The sequence below is a fragment of the Callorhinus ursinus genome, unplaced genomic scaffold, assembly GCF_003265705.2.
Source record: "Callorhinus ursinus isolate GAN/ISIS: 27379988/994484 unplaced genomic scaffold, GSC_fseal_2.0 scaffold14, whole genome shotgun sequence".
Lineage (NCBI taxonomy): Eukaryota > Metazoa > Chordata > Mammalia > Carnivora > Otariidae > Callorhinus > Callorhinus ursinus.
In genome coordinates this window covers 601,497-619,529 of record NW_027397076.1, presented here as the reverse complement: position 1 = coordinate 619,529, position 18,033 = coordinate 601,497, and the positions used below count along the sequence as shown (strand labels likewise).

Genomic DNA, 18,033 nt, shown 5'->3' with positions numbered 1-18,033 from the left:
AACATGAAGCCATCAGTGAAGCCATAAACTCTAACTGACATATTGTTCAATGTGTACTTTGTCTCAGTTTGGGATGATGGAAAAAGTACAGGAGCCTGATGGTGGTGCTGGTCACACAATTGTATGAATGTCTTTAACGCCACTGAACTACATGCTTGAAAATGGTTAAAATGGTAAATTTTATGTTATGTGTATTTTACCACAATGAAAAAAAAAACCAAAAAAACACCACCTCTGGGCTTCACAACCTACAAGTTGAATGGCTTTGATTACTTAAGTAACCTTTTTTTAAAGTTCACTTAAAAAAAAAAATCGAACTGGTGGTTCAGGCAAACAGACACACCCCACCCTCTTTGATCAGTCTTGTTCCTCCAGCTCAGAAGGCTGGGCTCAGTATTTCCAGCGTCCGTCCCGCCTTGTCCCCGCAGGGGCTGCCTTCGCTGTGACCCTGCCCTGCTCTGTGCTAGGCTCGGAGGACTCAGCGAGAAGCAAGCCACAGCCCTTGTCTTCCCAGACACACAAGGAATGAGCAGATCTTTCTTTCCTTTTCTTCTTTAGTCGAAGCAGGGTTCCAGTCTCCATGAAACCCAGACCAGCCACAAGACTCCCAAGGGACCGGACCATGATGACCCATCCCTGAAAGACCTCACTCAGGTGGAATGATGACAACAGCGCAGATGACACCGGTCCCCAGAACGCTCGGCACACACAGCGTTGGCAGGATGAAGTCTGTGCCCCCCCCCGCCCCAGGGAAGGCCCAGTGTCACAGGGCAGCTTGGGACGTGCCAAAAAACAGCAGGAATGACCATCTCCGAAATCCCCTCCGGGATCAGCCCCACCTGACCACCACCCCCCCCCCCCCAAGGAATCACAGACCAATCAAACAATCAGAGAAGCAGCCGGAGAGCTAGAGGGAACCCAAACCCCAGAAGCCTCAGACTGGCCGCTGGAGGGCTATGTCAAGTCCTGGAGTGGTGTTATTTTTTTAATGGAGTTTATTGCCAGTGTTTGAAAACCAATGTGATATTTCTCATTTCTCTTTTTAAAAAAGAAAAAAGAAAAGGGGATGTCTCACAGGGCCAAGAGTTGGCTGGAGTTGAGTTCCAACTGCCCCTGCCTTGGGGCATGTGGGCCCCAACCGGCTTCCCTCACTCACGCTGCCCGTCCAGCCCCTGGAGGCCTCCTGCGCGGCCCTCCTGACAGAGGACCTGGAGGTGGCCCAGAGGGTGAGGGACTTTCCCAGTAACTCATCGGGGACCAAAAAGGTCTGGACTCTCGGGGGGCCACCCAGCACCCACTCCAAACCTCCAGAGAACCTCTGAAGGAGCCCTGCCATGAGCGGCAAGGTGGGCTCACCCGTGTGGCTCTCTGGGAAACCAGAGGAGCGGGCCGGGCAGGCCGGGGGGCCGGGGGGGACCCCGGTCAGCCACAGACCCGCTCCCCTCCGGGGGGGGCAGGGGGGAGACACACAGTGAGCCACGGGCTTCATCCCTCGCCACCATCCTGTCTCCGCTGGTCTAATCCTGGCCCCGTCTCTCCCTGTCCGCTCTGTGGGCCCTGGTTCTTCGTCTGTAAAATGGGGGAGGGGGGTCCCGCTGCCGCGGGCAGAACCCAGGCCCCTCGCAGGTGGGTTTGGAAGCACCAGGCGCACTGTTGGGTGGCCAGGTGGGCAAGGTGAGAGGCATGCGGGGGAGGAGCGAGGGGCTGGTGCAGCTGCCGAGAGAGGAGGGGGAGTTGAGGCAGCCCTTGGAAAGGAACGGGGGAAGCTGGGAAGGGAGCAGCGTGGCTGAGGGGCCGCAGGCGGGTGGGCTGGGTGACCCTGAGGTCATAAACAAGCCTCCCCCCTCTACTGCTCCAATAACAAAGCGTTTCTTTTTTTTTCCTTCCCAGTTTTATTGAGATGTAATTAATCTAGAACTTTATACTAGTTTTAAGGGGCACGACGCGATGATTTCATATATGCATACCTTGCGAAATGATCACCACAAATGTAGTTAACGTTCATCACCTCACAGTTATCTTTTTTATTTCTTGTGTTGAGAATTTTTTTTAAAGATTTTATTTATTTTTCAGAGAGAGAGAGAGAGAGAGCAAGCACAAGCAGGGGGAGTGGCAGGCAGAGGGAGAGGGAGAAGCAGGCTTCCCGCCGAGCAGGGAGCCCGATGAGGGGCTCGACCCCAGGACCCTGGGATCATGACCTGAGCCGAAGGCAGACGCTTAACCACTGAGCCACCCAGGTGTCCCTGTGATGAGAATTGTTAAGATCTGCTCTCTTAGCGACTTTCAAACATACAAGACGGGGCTGCTGACTGTAGTCGTGCTGGACACAACACCCCAGGAAAGGGTGGTTTTCTGTGCACACGTGTGTCCATGGCGGGCTGGCCGGGAGAGGCACCTGGGGACCCAGACAGGGGGAGAAGCCATCATCCGAATGGCCTGTTCCAAGCCAGAGAACAAGAGCCGTGCAGGGTCTCACACTGGCCACAGGATGCTCAGGCCTGAAATTTGACATAAGTCCTCCTCCCCCAGGGGAGGCAGGAAGTGCAACCCCATCCTTTACCAGGGGTACATGGAGAATGACACCCCCCCAAGGGCTCTGGGGAAAGAGGCTGCTCCTCAGACACCACTCACAGGGTCCACAGTGTGCCGCCCAGAGTCCTGTGCCCCGCGGAGAATCCTGGGACACTCAGGCTTCAGGCCACGTCCTTCCTCCTGGCGGGGGCTCCCTCAAGTTCAAGCTATGGCCTGCCCACTTTTACCGGCCTCTACCTTGTTCCTGCTGACTCGCTTGAGGGAGTGGGGAAGCACGGAAGTGATAAGGCCGGCGCACTTTTATTTGTCAATAATTGTAATTATAAAAACACATCCATGAGAATAATTACTTTTTATTGGGCAATTAATTACAAGCCAGGCACCACGCTAAGCATTTGACATGGATAATTTCATGTCACACAAGCCTGGGAGGTAGGTACCATTATTATCCCCATGTTACAGATAAGAAAACCGAGGCCCAGAGACGTTAAAAGACTTACTCAGGTCACATGGCTTATTACACATGAGATTCAAAGCTGTGTCCTACGTGTGTGTTTAACCACCAGGCTTTACAAGGAAGAGAGCATTGCTTATATTAATAGATTCTGTTTTCCTTTGTTTAATGAACACCCCCCACTTGACACAAAGGCACTTTTCCTGTTCAACACAATCAGTCACAGGCTTGATAAAGGCAAATAAAAAATCTGGTACTGAAGGGCGCCTGGGTGGCTCAGTCCGTTGAGTCTGCCCTCCGCTGGGGTCATGATCTCAGGGTCCTGGGATTGAGCCCTGTGTCATTTGGGCTCCCTGCTCAGCAGGGAGTCTATTTCTCCCTCTCCGTGTGCCCCTCCCCACCCCGCTTGCTCTCTCTCTCTCTCAAATAAATGAATAAAATCTTTAAAAATATAATCTGGTACTGAAATGCATCTAAACTCCGCCACTGACTAGCTGGGTCTCAGTTTCCTTGGTTCTACCCGAGGAGGAGACGCAACATGACCATATAGTACTCTGTCCAGGAACGTTCCTCCAGAATCTAACCATGAGGGAAAAAGACAAATCCAAAACATGGCACATTTTCAAGGCAACTGACCTGTCTCCTCCAAACAATTCTTCCAGAGTCAATGCCACGAGAGACCTAACACACGACAGCAAAAGAGGAGGGCATGAACCTTGACTAGATTCTGGGGGTCCTCCCCAAGGACTGTTTTGGGGGTTCCCTGGGAAAGTGTGAGTGTGGGCTGACAGTGAAGGACGTTAGGGTGTCAGCATTGTCTTTACTATGATGATAACAATGCAGATGTGTGTCCTTGCTCCTACAGGTGAAGTGGCAGGATGTCCACAACGTACTCGCAGATGGTTCTGGAAAAATAATAAAAGAAGAGAAAAGGAGAGAGAGACACAAAAGCAGCCAATTCCCGACAAGGTGGGACCCAAGGGAAGGGCGTACTGCTGTGCAGTGTGCTATTTGTGTCAGCTTTTTAGTAGGTCTGGCATTTTTTCAAAATAAAAAGGGAGAGAGGAGAGGAGAGGAAGGAGAGCTGAACGAGCCTGCTCTTCCGGGGCCCCTTCCGGTCTTGAGTCTCGGGCCCGGTGTCAGTGTGCCAGCCACGGGCCGTGACGCCACGCCACAGACTGGGTGGCTCAAACAATCACAAGCTGATCTTCTCACACTTCTGAAGGCCGAAGGTCTAGACGTCAGCAGGTGTGGTTTCTTCCGAGGCCTCTCCTTGGCTTGCCAACAGCTTTCCTGGTGTGTCCTCACAGGTTCTCCCTCCGTGCATGCGCCCACGTGTCTTTCTTCTAGAAGGACACCCGTTCGACCGCATCGGGGCCCATCCGAAGAGCATGGTTTTAACTTCATCCCCTCTGTAAAGGCTCATCTCCAAAGACAATCACGTTGGAAGGTACTGGGGGTTAGGGCTTCTACAGGTGAATTTGGGGACACAGTTCTGCCTATAACAGACCCTCAGGCTCCCTGGAGCTTCACCCCAAACTCCACAGGGGCATGAGGAGGGCTTTTCAGGAAATCAGAGCACTGAAGCTGAGCTCCGGGCAGGAGGGGGCTGCTGCAGGCACCTGCCAGGAGAGAGACAGAGAGAGAGCGCGTTTCCTTCGCCTTCGACCACCACCAACCTTCTCATCCACTCCTGCCACCTCTCCCCACCACCCTCCTCCACCCCTCCCCACCCCCCCCCACACACACCACGGGCACCCAACTGCCCAGTCAGCTGCTCAGGGGCAAAGTCATGCCAACCAACCTGTGATAGGACTCCTCCCAGCCCTGGGTAGAAGGTAAAGGGCCTCTTCCTGAAGCCCCAGTGCCGGTTCTTCCTACCTTAGGGGGTGAGTCCCAGACCCCTCAGTGCCTTCACTTGCAGCCAAACAGCACACCATCCTGCAGAGTGCTGGGGTGGTCCTTCCTCCCGGCTGTCACTCAAACAAAAGCAAACTGCCCCCACTCTGAGCCCCAGTGGCAAAAGTCATATTTACTATAGAAACATGAGAAATAAAGTTACAAAAAGTAATCATTTACTTTTACCTATAATTAGGCAAAAGATTCTAAAAGCCTTTTTGGGGGGAGGCGGTGCCTGGGTGGCTCAGTCGGCTGAGCATTTGACTCTTGATTTCGGCTCAGGTCATGATCTCAGGGTCCTGGGATCGAGCCCTGCCTCAGGCTTCATGCTCAGTGGGGAGTCTGCTTCTCTCTCTCTCTCTCTCTCTCTCTCTCTCTCTCTCCCCCTCCCTCTGGCCCTCCCCCCACACTCTCTGTCCCCCCTCAAATAAATAAATAAATCTTTTTAAAGTCTTTTTTTCAAAGATTTTATTTATAAGTAATCTCTACCCCTAACGTGGGGCTCAAACTCACAACCCCGAGATCAAGAGTCACATGCCCCACTGTCTGAGCCAACCAGGTGCCCCAAGACTCCAAAAGCCTTAAAATTAGTTAGTTCTATGCTTGGCCCAGTCAGTAATTCTGCTCTTGGTTTTCCATCTAAACCCATAATCAAAAATGCAGGAAACACTTCGCCTGAAGATGTTCCTTTTGCTGTTCTTTACAACGATTTGTAACCCAGTGTGTGCTTCCATGGTACCCCCAAGTTCTTGGTGTTCCCTTTAATTAGGAAAAAGGAAAAGGAAAATTAAACGCCAAGGTCCCAGCCCCACCCAGCCTCCAGGGAGCTCAATGTCCTGCAAGCCCCCCTTGTTCCCCTGGCCAGTTTCAGACCCCTCCTCCATCTCTTCCCTGGGGGCCTATGCCTTCATTCCTGCAAAGAACCCCCCTGGAGCCCTTGTGAACGGTAGATTAGACTGAGGGTTTGCAGTGAAGGACCACTGCCAGGCGCACCACCCAGGCAGCTACTAGGAGTCTAGCATCAGCCTACCTCTGCCGGCAAGCCCACGGGCCATTTCTCACCCCTGGCAATTTCTTACTGCTCACTTCCTCATCCTAGACCCCAGCTTACCAGCAAGGATGCATTCCGACTTTCATGGGCCCAAGGCACCTTTGTCTTTGAGGACCCTCTCCTCCATTTAAAAAATAAATAACTAAATAACTAAAATTAAAAATAGCATTTTAGGACTGCAGTAGTATAGAGATGAATACACTCTCGACTGGATTCATTATTTTATATTTATTATTATTGTATCTTTTGTTTTCTTCTGATTTTATTATTTTTTTAAAATACTTTATTTATTTATTTGAGAGAGAGGTGCGTGCACACAGGGGGAGAGCGAGAAGCTGAAGGAGAAGCAGACTCCCTGCTGAGCAGGGAGCCCGACTTGGGGCTCAATCCCAGGACACTGAGATCATGACCTGAGCGGAAACCAAGAGTCAGGCTTCTGACAGGCACTGACCGAACCGTTCAGGCGCCCCTGTTTTCTTCTGATTTTATTTTATTTAAGATTTTATTTATTTATTTATTTTTTTGACAGAGAGAGAGACAGCGAGAGCAGGAACACAAGCAGGGGGAGTGGGAGAGGGAGAAGCAGGCTTCCCGCGGAGCAGGGAGCCCGATGCGGGGCTCGATCCCAGGACCCTGGGATCATGACCTGCGCCGAAGGCAGGCACCCAATGACTGAGCCACCCAGGCGCCCCTCTTCTGATTTTAAAAGAAATTAAAATTAAAACATTTCTGTGGCCCCCTGAAGTATGGTGAGCCCTAGGTAAGCCTCAGGGAGAAGTCAGTTCACCTGCTGCTTTCCAGCATCTGTTTTTTTTTTTTTTAATATTTTATTTATTTATTCATGAGAGACAGAGAGAGAGAGAGACGGAGAGAAGCAGAGGGAGAAGCAGACTTCCCGCTGAGCAGGGAGCCCGATGCGGGACTCGATCCCAGCACCCTGGGATCATGACCTGAGCCGAAGGCAGATGCTCAACCATCTGAGCCACCCAGGTGCCCCCAGCATCTGTTGAAGGCCCTAGTCTCAGACATCCCTCACAGCCCACCCTTCTTCCTCCTTTGTTCTTAACCTTTCCATCCAGATCTTGGGGAGCAGGGGAAAGCCAGCAACGTATGTTTAAAAATAAAGACAATTCTCTGATATGAAAAACGCCCTTCCCCTAGTATGTGAAAGCCACTGAGAATGTTTTAAATAGTCCTTATCTTTCTCCTTCAATAGGAAAAAAATAAATAGGAAGCAACCCAAAGGTTTAACAGTAGGCCCCAGGCACTGGGGCGGGATACTGTGTTGAATGAATGAATGTCTCCTGAATGGATTTTTGCAAGGCCTTTGAGATAATGCTTACAAGGGCCTTGTTACAATTTGGGAAAACAGTTGTGTTAATGAAGGAAAAGGAAGACAAAGGTATACCATAGACATTAGGATCACAATCATATAGAATTTGCATAGAAAAAAGAGAAAAAGCTACTTCATAAGCTATGTTCCTGTTATTGTTCCTTGTACAGAATCATACTGTAGAATATACTCTTTTGTGGGCATGATAGAGTGGATTATTTTTTTAATCCTAAAAAATACACTAGAACGTTAACAACGGTGGTCTGCAGGTTGGGGATCATAGACCTCAGGGCAGTACAGTGGGGATAAAAATGGATTATTTAAAGTATAAACATACACCCACGGAATGCCTTCCAGTGAAGGGAGCTTCTTCTCTCTGCCCCTCAGTTTGAAGACGGGGACACTGAGGCAGCCAAGAGTTGGCTGAGCTGGGCAGAAGGAAATGGTGGGGTCACTCAGTGGGGCCGAGGACCCTCCCAGGCCGCCGCAGCCGTCCCCACGCTGCCCACGACGCTGGGAGGGGCCGAGTTACCTGCTCCAGGTCACCTGCTCAGGTAGCCCGCGTACCTGCCACTCCCGCACTCCCCGAGGCCCGGGCCCCGCGGGCGCTGGCGGCTGCTAAGCTCAGCGGGGGTCCGGGGGCAGGGGTCGGGGCGCTGACGGCCTCCCGCGGAGGAACCGACTCCCCCGCACCCCTGCCGCCCTTTCCTGCTGAGTCACGCCGGCGGACTCGGCGCGGAGTCCCGATCGCTGGTCTGTTTTCGCAGAGTCACGGTCCCGAGGTCTGTTTTCGCTGAGTCACGGTCCGAGGACCGCTCTCGCTGAGTCACGGTTCAGATGCTCGGCTCCCTCCCCTGGGGAGAAATCCGGGCCGCCGCGGCGGCGGAGGCGCCGACTCCCCGGGGCCCGCGGGGCCCGCAGGCGGCCGCGTCCCCCCGGAGCCGGCGTCCTTGCCCCGCCACCCCGCCACCCCGCCACCCCTGCCACCTGCTCCGCGGGTCCTCGCCGGCCTCCCCAGCCTCACGTTAGGGACCCCGACCTGCTCAGCGCCTCGGAGGGCCGGCTCTGCAAACCCGGCAGCCCAGCGAGCTGGGCGTGTGATCCCACCTGGAGGCGGGGGTCTACTCAAACAGGGGGTCCAGGGCAAAAAGCAGCCCCTTCCTGTCTTCCCAGCCACAAGCTCGTTGTCACCAGCACGCTAGGAAAGACAGGAGTTGTGTCCTTCTACGAAGTCAGCTTTATTCAGTCATTGAGCAAGATTAACGTCATTATAAAGCAGGTTCAGGATTCCAAACTCAGTGGCATTTGGAGACGTGATTGACTTGGGTTCTTACTGGCACACAAAGCAGAACACAAGACAAGACACACAGTCACCAAGATAACAGAGTGGGTAGGAAGTTAATGAACCAAACCTGAGGTCAGTCTGTGGGCACACAGGGGAGATAAGACCTGGGTGGCGCCTGGGTCAGTCCTGGGCACCTGCTGCGGGTGATGTTCAAGCAGCGGAGCTCAATCCGGCAGAACCTTTGGGGGCAGCTGCTTTTTTTAAGTGGTCAGGCAGAGAGGGGTCATGTCTGAGGGGTCTGACCGTGTGCTGCCAAACTCCTCCCTTTTTAGAGGGATTTCAGCAGTCCCGGACCCCTGCAGACCCACTGTACTTCTGCCTGTTACCAGTTCTGGGGTGTCAGCTGATCTGGTCTCAGGATATCTCTTAGCTGCCGTACCCTTCACAGCTTGCGTCACTGCTAGACACAGGCACCTGCTGGACATGAGTGACTCCATCTTGCTCTCTACAGGGGCGCGGGGGCTGTGGACAGCAGAGCAGCGGGGCGGCTCAACGCAATGCGGGGTCTGGACTGGAACCCAGACAGTGGGATGAACAGTTGGGGGGCAATTGATGACTTTGAATGTAAGCTTTTTATAATGTATTTGTGCTGAAGTTAGGGTCCCTGATGTTTATAATTGTGGTTACAAGAGACTGTACTCTGGCATAATCCATGCTAAAGAATTTGGGGGCAAAGGGGTATGATGTCTGCAACTCACTCTCTAATAAACCAGAAATATATTTATATATGTATATAAAAGAGAGAGAGTGTGTGTATCTGTAATCGAGAGAGAGAGAGAGAGAGAGAGAGAGTGAATGATAAAACCAATGTGACAAAATGTTAGCACCTGGTAAATCCAGGTGAGGAATTCCATGTACTATCCCTGCAACTTTTCTGGACATTTGAAATTATTTCAAGGAAGTTTACTTATTGAGAAAAAAATTAAGATGAGGACCCTGAGGTTCTGGTGGGGTTTTGTTTGTTTGTTTGTTTGTTTGTTGAGAGAGCTAGCAGCAGGTAGGGGTGGAGGAAGAGGGAGAGGGAGAATCTCAGGCGGAGCTGAGATTGGAGCTGAGCATGGAGCCCCACGCGGGACCCTGAGCTCATGACCTGAGCTGAAATCAAGAGTTGGATGCTTAACCGACTGAGCCACCCAGGTGCCCCCAAGGGCCCTGAGGTTCTGAACTCCCAAATGAGAGCAAGGTTTGTGAGATTTTAGTGACCCATCCAGAAGTTTCTAGGTAGGAAAAAGGCTCTGGCGGAATCCTGAAAGGGGAACTGGATGCCACTCTCTAACCAAACAGAAGGAGGAATGCTTAGTGAAGGCTTCCTCTTCCCTGGGCCCCATTCTGAGCCTCTTACATATGTTAAACCAGTTTAATCCTGACCACATCCCCTGGAGCTGATGCTGTTATTACTTATCGATTTGTCATATGAGGAAATAAAGTTTAGAGAGTTGACGTGCACACGTGTGGTAAGTCATGGATCCTGGACTTGCAATCTCTTCTAGAATTCATTGCTTTAACCCGTCTATATCACCTAGAAGTGCCTTGATCCTCTTGAACCAGATTGAACCAGGTCTTGGAGCTGGAGTCAGGCTCCATATTGGCCAGGCTGTCCTCACAGCCTGAACTCTCCAGAGTCCAGATGGCTGCCTAGTCTGGTCCCCAGTCTTCAGTCACTGGATCTGGGCAAACGGAAGCTGGACAGTGCCTGAGAAAGATGTTGCTCTTTCTACCCACCTTCACTGCCGCGGGCCCAGGGTCTCCAGACAGCGGCTTGCTATAGAACTTGAGTGTGCTTGAAGGTGAAGGAGAGCAAAATATGCCACCCCAAAACATGCCACTTTGGCATATTGATTATTTTGAGTTAAAGTTATTTAAGAAACAGCCAGTGCCAAGGACACTCTGAATCTCCTTTGTCCCCCCTGAAAACAGGAAATAAGTCTCCCACGTGGAAGGTGCCCTCGCTGTACCAGGAAGGTAGAAGGCATCCTTATCGCCAGAGATAGGGCATCCGAGGCAGAGAAGACTGCATAAATAAAGCTTGTTCTTTCCCCAAGTAACTACTCCAAACCCGGACTTCCTTGGCTTGTCAATTGTTCACAAATTTATTGTTTCTTTGTCTGAAAGCTATAAAAGCTGCCTGATTTGGTCATTTCTGTTCCCCCCCTCTTTTTAAAGATATATTTATTTATTTTAGAGAGAGAGCATGAGCATGAGAGTGGGGGGCGGGGGGAGAGGCAGAGGGAGAGAGAGTCCCAAGCCAACTCCATGCTACGTGTGCACAGAGCCCAATGTGGGGCTCGAGCCCATGACCCCGAGACCATGACCTGACCCGAAACCAAGAGCCGGACACTCAACTGACTGTGCCGCCCAGGCGCCCGATTTGGTCATTTCTTTGAGTCCCATATTTTTATAGGCTCTCATGTGTACAAAATTAAATTTGTTTTTCTCCAGTTAATCTGTTTTATGTCCATGTAATTATTAAATCAGCCTAAGAACCTAGAAGGAAAGAAAGGAAACGTTTTTCTCCCCTACAAGAGACCGATACACCTGGCCTCAAGTCCCAGGGAGCTATGTGACTGCAGGTGGGGAGTTCAACCCGGCTAAGCCTCATTGGTTAAATCTGTTGTGCTTGCCCGCCATATGCTGGGCTCTGGGCCTAGAGAGTGGATCCCGTGCAGTCCTCACTGCCACTGCCTTCATGGAGCTCACGGTTGGAATGGAGGGCGGCTGGGGCACAGGAAGCTCAGGGAGGGGCTTATAAGGTGAGCAGGAGAAACTTTAGGAAAGCTGGGCTCAGTCTGTTTTACAATTTTATTTTTTTGTTGTTATTGAGATATAATTGACACAAACCCTACATACTTAAAGTATATAATTTGATGAGTTTTTTTTTTTTAAGATTTTGTTTATTTATTTGAGAGAGAGAGAATGAGAGATAGCACAAGAGGGAAGAGGGTCAGAGGGAGAAGCAGACTCCCCGCTGAGCAGGAAGCCCGATGCGGGACTCGATCCCGGAACTCCAGGATCATGACCCGAGCCGAAGGCAGTCGCTTAACCAACTGAGCCACCCAGGCGCCCGAGTTTTTTTTTTTTAAGATTTTATTTATTTGAGAGAAAGAGTGTGTGTGTGTGTGTGTGAGAGAGAGCACAAGCAGGGGGAGCAGCAGACAGAGGGAGAAGCAGGCTCCTCACCGAGCAGGGAGCCTGATGCGGGACTCGATCCCAGGACCCCAGGATCATGACCCGAGCCGAAGGCAGACGCCCAGCCGACTGAGCCACCCAGGTGCCCCTTAATTTGATGAGTTTTGACGTAAGTATACCTGTGAAGCCATCCCCACAATCAAGATCATGACTGTATTCACTACTCCCAGAAGTTTCCTCACAGTCCTTTGTTTTTTGTTGTTTTGTTTTGTTTTTAAAGATGTTATTTATTGAGAGAGAGAGAGATTGAGTGTGTGTGTGTTTGTGTGCACACGCACATGAGCGGGGGTGGGGGAGCTGAAGGAGAGAGAATCTCAAGCCGACTCCATGCTGAGCACTGAGCCCGACCTCATGGTCCTCTGTAATCTTTGTAATGTCCCCTCCAACTAGGTAACCACTGATCTGATGAGATTAGCTTGCATTTCCCCGAATTTTGTAAAATCCTGTATTCGTTTTATATATAATTTTACATAAATGTAATGAGGCAGTAAGAAGTTTTTTCTTTTAATCTGGCTTCCATTGCTCAGTATTATTATTTTGAGATTCCTGTGTCTTGTTGCATGGAACAATGGTTCTTCCTTTTCACTGCTGGGAATCCAGTGTATGTTTATACCACAGTTGTTTCTCCATTCACCTGCTGATGGACATATATGGGTTGTTTCCAGTTTGGGACTATTAGCAATAAAGCCACTGTGAACATAGGTATACAAGTCTTTGTGATGAAACACGCTTTTATTTCTCGTGGGTAAATACCCAGGGGTGGAATGCCTGGGTTGTATGGCAGGTGTTTGTTTGGTCCCTGAAGAAATTGCCAACTCTTTTCAAAAGTGGCTGTACTGTAGGAGAGGTAGTTTCCTCTACCCTCCTAGGTTCTGGAGGCAGGGCCCTAGAAATCAAAATGACAAAGACAAATTAACAGGCAACAGTTGATTAACACATGTAGCACACACGCACAGGGGAGAAACAGTGATAAGTAACTGAAAAGAGTCCAGGAACTGGGGCTTACATAGCCTCTCAACAAAGAATAATGCAGCCGAGGCACGGGGACACCCCGCACAGTTGAAAATCCATGATAACTTTTGACTCCCCAAAAACTTAACTACGGTATCAGGTTAAGATCCCTTCCAGACCCCCCAGCAGAAGGTGAAAGTTCTGGTTGCTTTACAGTCACAACAGGGTGGGGGTAGTCCTTTTATTTTTAGCCATTCAAATAGGTGTGTAGTGCTATCTCATTGTACTTTGAATTTCCCCGATGATATATAAACTTGAACATCTTGCCATGCACTTAGTTAGCATCCATATATTTCTTTTGATGGATTGTCCGTTCAAACTTTTTACCCATTTTAAAAATTAACTTATTTGCCTTCTTAACATTGAATCGTACAAGTTCTTTACGTATTCCAGAGACGCAGGACACGTCCTTTGTCGGATATATGTTTGCAAATAATTTCTCCTAGTCTCTAGCTCGCCTTTTATGTTTTATAACAGTGTCATTTGAAGAGCAAAAGTCCATTTTGATAAGGTCCCGCCGATTAATATTTTTTCGTTTACATTTTGTGCTTTTAGTGTCGTATTTGAAAAATCTGCCAATCTAAGGTCCCTGAGATTTTCCTTTATGATTTATTCTATATTTTTTAAAGATTTTATTTTATTTTATTTTTAAAGATTTTATTTATTTGAGAGAGAGATAATGAGAGATAGAGAGCACGAGAGGGAAGAGGGTCAGAGGGAGAAGCAGACTCCCAGCTGAGCGGGGAGCCCGATGCGGGACTCGATCCCGGGACTCCAGGATCATGACCTGTGCCGAAGGCAGTCGTTTAACCAACTGAGCCACCCAGGCGCCCCTTAAAGATTTTATTTATTTATTTGACAGAGAGAGAGAGAGACAGCGAGAGAGGGAACACAAGCAGGGGGAGTGGGAGAGGCAGGCTTCCCGCGGAGCAGGGAGCCCGATGCGGGGCTCGATCCCAGGACCCTGGGATCATGACCTGAGCCGAAGGCAGACGCTTAACGACTGAGCCACTCAGGTGCCCCGATTTATTCTTTATTTTTATAGGCTTCGCTCTTTTTTTTTTTCTAAGATTTTATTTATTTGACAGAGAGAGAGACACAACGAGAGAAGGAACACAAGCAGGGGGAGAAGGAGAAGCAGGCTTCCTGCGGAGCCTGATGCCTGATGCGGGGCTTGTTCCCAGGACCCTGGGACCATGACCTGAGCCTAAGGCAGACACTTAACAACTGAGCCACCCAGGCGCCCCTATAGGCTTCACTCTTTCATTGAGATCTATTATCTGTTTCCGGGCTGAGTCTTGAAAAATGAAGAGCTTGACAAAGGAGCACGAGAGGGGGATGTGTATTCTAGGTGGGAGGGACCACCCTGAGCAAAGGGCCAGAGGGGTGTGTGCCTGGATAGTTGGGAGGGGGTATTTCTGAGAGTGGTATGCAAGGTGTGAGGGAGCAGGTGGGGTGAGGCCCTCCTGCTGGACAGGTGGCCAGGGCCCAGGGCGGAGGGCCAGGTGTGCCAGGCAAAGGAGCTTGCATGTTATGCCAAGGGCAGTGGGAGCTAGTGAAGGGTGTTGACCAGAAAGGGGTGATGTGGTCACAGTCACCTTATCTGCAAAACCCAGGGCCGGAGGAGTGAAGGAGGTAAGGAGCCAAAGGTGTTCCACTGGCAGGTTGGAAGCTGCTATTCGCTCCCCAGCCCTTGCAGGAGGCTGATGATAAGCTCCCCGAATTAAATGTTAACATTTCCTGGTGACTATTCGTCCTACTGCTTTTGGGAGCTCTTTTTTTTTTTTTTTTTTTAAGATTTTATTTATTTGACACAGAGAGAGCGAGCACAAGTAGGCAGAGCGGCAGGCAGAGGGAGAGGGAGAAGCAGACTCCCCACTGGTCAGGGAGCCCAGTGCGGGGCTCGATCCCAGGACCCTGGGATCACGACCTGAGCAGAAGGCAGACATTTAACTGACTGAGCCACCCAGGCGCCCCTTGGGAGCTCTTTTATTACTGTTAAAAAACAAGATTCAACTGAGTACATTTCAAGATCAAATTGGCTTTATTGGTGATTTGGGAATCGGGCAGTATCCCACCTAGCAATCCCTGAACACCATCCAGCCCAGGCCAACCTCCCCGTGTCCCCCAGCCTCAGCTGGGGTCTCACCTCTGTTTTTCACCATCAGAGACTTGGGAGATGGCAGCGCCCGTCCTCCGTCCAAAACCACTTCTGTTTTTTAGGCAAGCGATGGGCGGTGCCAGCCGAGTGCTGAGTCCAGATTTCCACATTCCCCTCAAGCAACTGCGTTTCTGCTGAGTCACGGTTGGGAGGGGGGCTCTCAGAGACAAAAGGGAAGGAAGGCGGATTTTGCTGAGTCACCGGCGACTTCCTCAGCCTCCCTCTGAGCCGTCTCGGTGAAAGGGCAGCTTTCACAGCAGTCTGGAAGAAGAGAAGCTTCCAGAAAAGAGCAGAAGCCTCCAGTTTATCTCTGGTCTTTGCACGTTGTTTGCAAAGCCCTGTCCCAGGCATCTCAAAGGCCGTTTGTCCCAGACTGCACCGCTGAGCATCCCCCGTGGCAGTAAACTGGCAATTCCAAGTTCTCTGGGACTCCTCTCCATCCTCACTCCCACTTCCTATTCTTCTGACATTCTTGATGGCTCTGCCTTTAGAACGCGGAGGTCCTAGGCTGCTTCTCAGCCTGTCCTGTCCGAGCCCTGGATTATGGTGATGGGCAGCCTTCTGCCCCTCAGCAACCACAGCGATCCATCTCAAGTGAGACCTCCCTCTCTCTGCGGCCGGGTTTGTCCCACCTGCGGGCCTCGGTCCTGCCTCTCCCTGGCTGCCTGGAACAACTTTCTTCCCACACCTCCTAGCCTGTGAGTCCACCCTGACCTGACCCTGATTGAACACTGCAATTCCTGAGTCCTCCTTACCCTACATCAGACTTCTCCTGCCCTGTTTCCTCTGCCTCTCAGCACGGAAAGCTCTCAACCTTTAGGACTCCTGTGAATAGGTTGGGCCCACCTAGAGAATCCAGCAGGATTTCCCCCACTTTGAAGTCTGCAATCTTCATGACAGATGCAGAGGGCAATGAGCGTATTCAACCAGTCACATAACCTAGTTCCAGGTACCAGGTATTAGGGCATGGGCATCTCCAGGGGGGGCGGGGCTGTGATTCTGCCCACCACAGAGGAACTCCCACCTCCTGGGTTTGGTGAGGATGAAATGAGACCATGCTGGGAAGAATGCCTGGCTGACAGCAGACCTCTGGATTCCTTCCCGGTTTCTATCCACATTTGTGCCCCCTGCCCCCGTTCCAGATCATTATCCCTTGGTCCCAGACTCCTTCTATTAGGATCCTGAGCACACAGACTCTGTCAAGGTGGGCTTCCAACCTCTTCAGCTTTGTATCTCTAGCACTCGTATGAAACGGGCCCATTCTAGCCACTCAAGCATTTGACCCCTGGGAGGCAGGTGTGGAGAAGAGGGGGTGGGTCCTCCGAGGGAATCAAGCTCTCATGGTGGAATAGCCCACGTCATGCTGGGAGGTGACAGAAGGGAGCAGGTGAGGAGGAACTCCCAGGGTCTATCCATCTGTGTCCTGCTTCCCAAAGCTGAGGCTCTGTTCCCCATATGAGGAAGGCAGGCCTCGAGGGGGGCCATCCTCCTTTATTGTTGCTGTTGTAAAAATTCTCACAAACATAGCGGCTTAAAACGACACATGTGTATTCTCCGGAGATCCGGAGGTTGGAAGTCCTGAAACAGGTCAGCAGGGGTGCTTCTTCTGGAGTTTTAGGGGAGAATCCACTTCCTCACATTTTCCAACTTCTAGAAGCTGTCTGCTCTCCTTGGCTCATGGCCCCCGACTCCATTGTTCAACACTAGCATCTTCCAGTCTTGGAGTCCTGTTTCTCTTGTCATGTCCCATTCTGTATCTGTCACCCTGCAGCCTCCCTCTTAGAAGGATTTCGGTAATTACATTAGGCCTACGAGGATAATCCGGGATAATCTCCCCATCTCAAGATCCTTAAATTAACCACATCTGCCAAATCCTTGTTACCTCATAATGGAACATAGTCAAGGGTTCTGGGTATTCGGATGCGGACATCCTTGGGGGGAGGGGCGGTGCATTATTCAGCTTACCACAGGAGGAGAAAGAATACCATTTGGATCTTTCCAGTTGCTTGAGGGCAGGGAAGGGGAAGTCAGGAAGCTGAATCAGCACGCGGAAGGACCACAAACTCAACACTGGGACAGAGGAAAGAGCCAGATCAGCTCTGACCCAGCCTCCTCGGCCCCGGGGTTGTCGGTGTGTGGGGTCTGTTCTGGTCAAGTCGGGGGCTCTTAGGGCAGCAGTTAGAATGAGAAGCAAGCCTGGACTGGGAGCCAGGAACCCGTGGTCACTGAAGGCCCTGTGTTGTCCTACGGGGCAAGTCAGTCCCCACTAGGGGCCTCTGCTCCCCCATGTTAGATAAGAAGGAATCAGATCACACAAGCATTGCTTTCTGGGGTTCCTGAATTGACAGGCTCTGGATATGCTCAGGGAAGTTTTCAGACCTTGGCACCCTTATCCCCCAAATTCCTGGGGCACAAATGTGCCCCTCTGTGACAGGACATGTGGCATGTGGCGAGGCGGGAGGGGGGGGTGTCAGGAGCATGGGCTCTGGCTGCAAAGCACCGTAGTTGGAATCCCAGATCTGCTGTTACTAGCTGTGTGACTTGGGAAAGCTATGACCCTCTCTGTGCCGTAGTGTCTATGTGGACAAAATGGAGATGAAACTGACAATAACCTGGAAGTCCGATGTCAGGATTAAATGAAATCCTGCACTTAAAGCATCTGCCCATGGAAAGTGGTCCATAAAATTGGGCTAAGATTGCAGTTTGTAACTTGATTCCAGCCCTTTCGGGGCAGCCTAGGGATATTATCATGTTTACCAGAAAAATCTTGTGGTTTATCTATTCATTCTTTCCAATCAATCAGTGCAGACCAGTCAGCTACCTGCCAGGCATTGTTCCAGGCTCCAGGATTTACAGAACAAAGCAAAGTCCCTGCCCTCCAGGAAACTTGCATTCTAATGAGGCCATTGGTTTCTAATAGCCCTCATTTCTAGAAAATTCTTGGCAACACTTCTTTTTTTTTTTTTTTTAAGATTTTATTTATTTATTTGAGGGTGCCTGGGTGGCTCAGATGATTAAGCATCTGCCTTCGGCTCAGGTCATGATCCCAGGGTCCTGGGAT

General features: G+C 50.7%; 1 protein-coding gene across 1 annotated transcript in view; it reads left to right on the top strand.

Moving 5' to 3' along the window:
- The first annotated feature begins 76 nt into the window (after nt 1-76).
- The window catches only part of LOC112831632 (uncharacterized), a 19,869-nt gene continuing 1,912 nt past the window's right edge, over nt 77-18,033 (top strand). Inside the window, exons 1-4 of the mRNA XM_073900877.1 lie at nt 77-104; nt 1,102-1,226; nt 3,852-4,436; nt 7,657-7,823. Coding sequence (XP_073756978.1) covers nt 77-104; nt 1,102-1,226; nt 3,852-4,436; nt 7,657-7,823 — 905 coding nt within the window. The remainder of the gene's footprint in view (nt 105-1,101; nt 1,227-3,851; nt 4,437-7,656; nt 7,824-18,033) is intronic.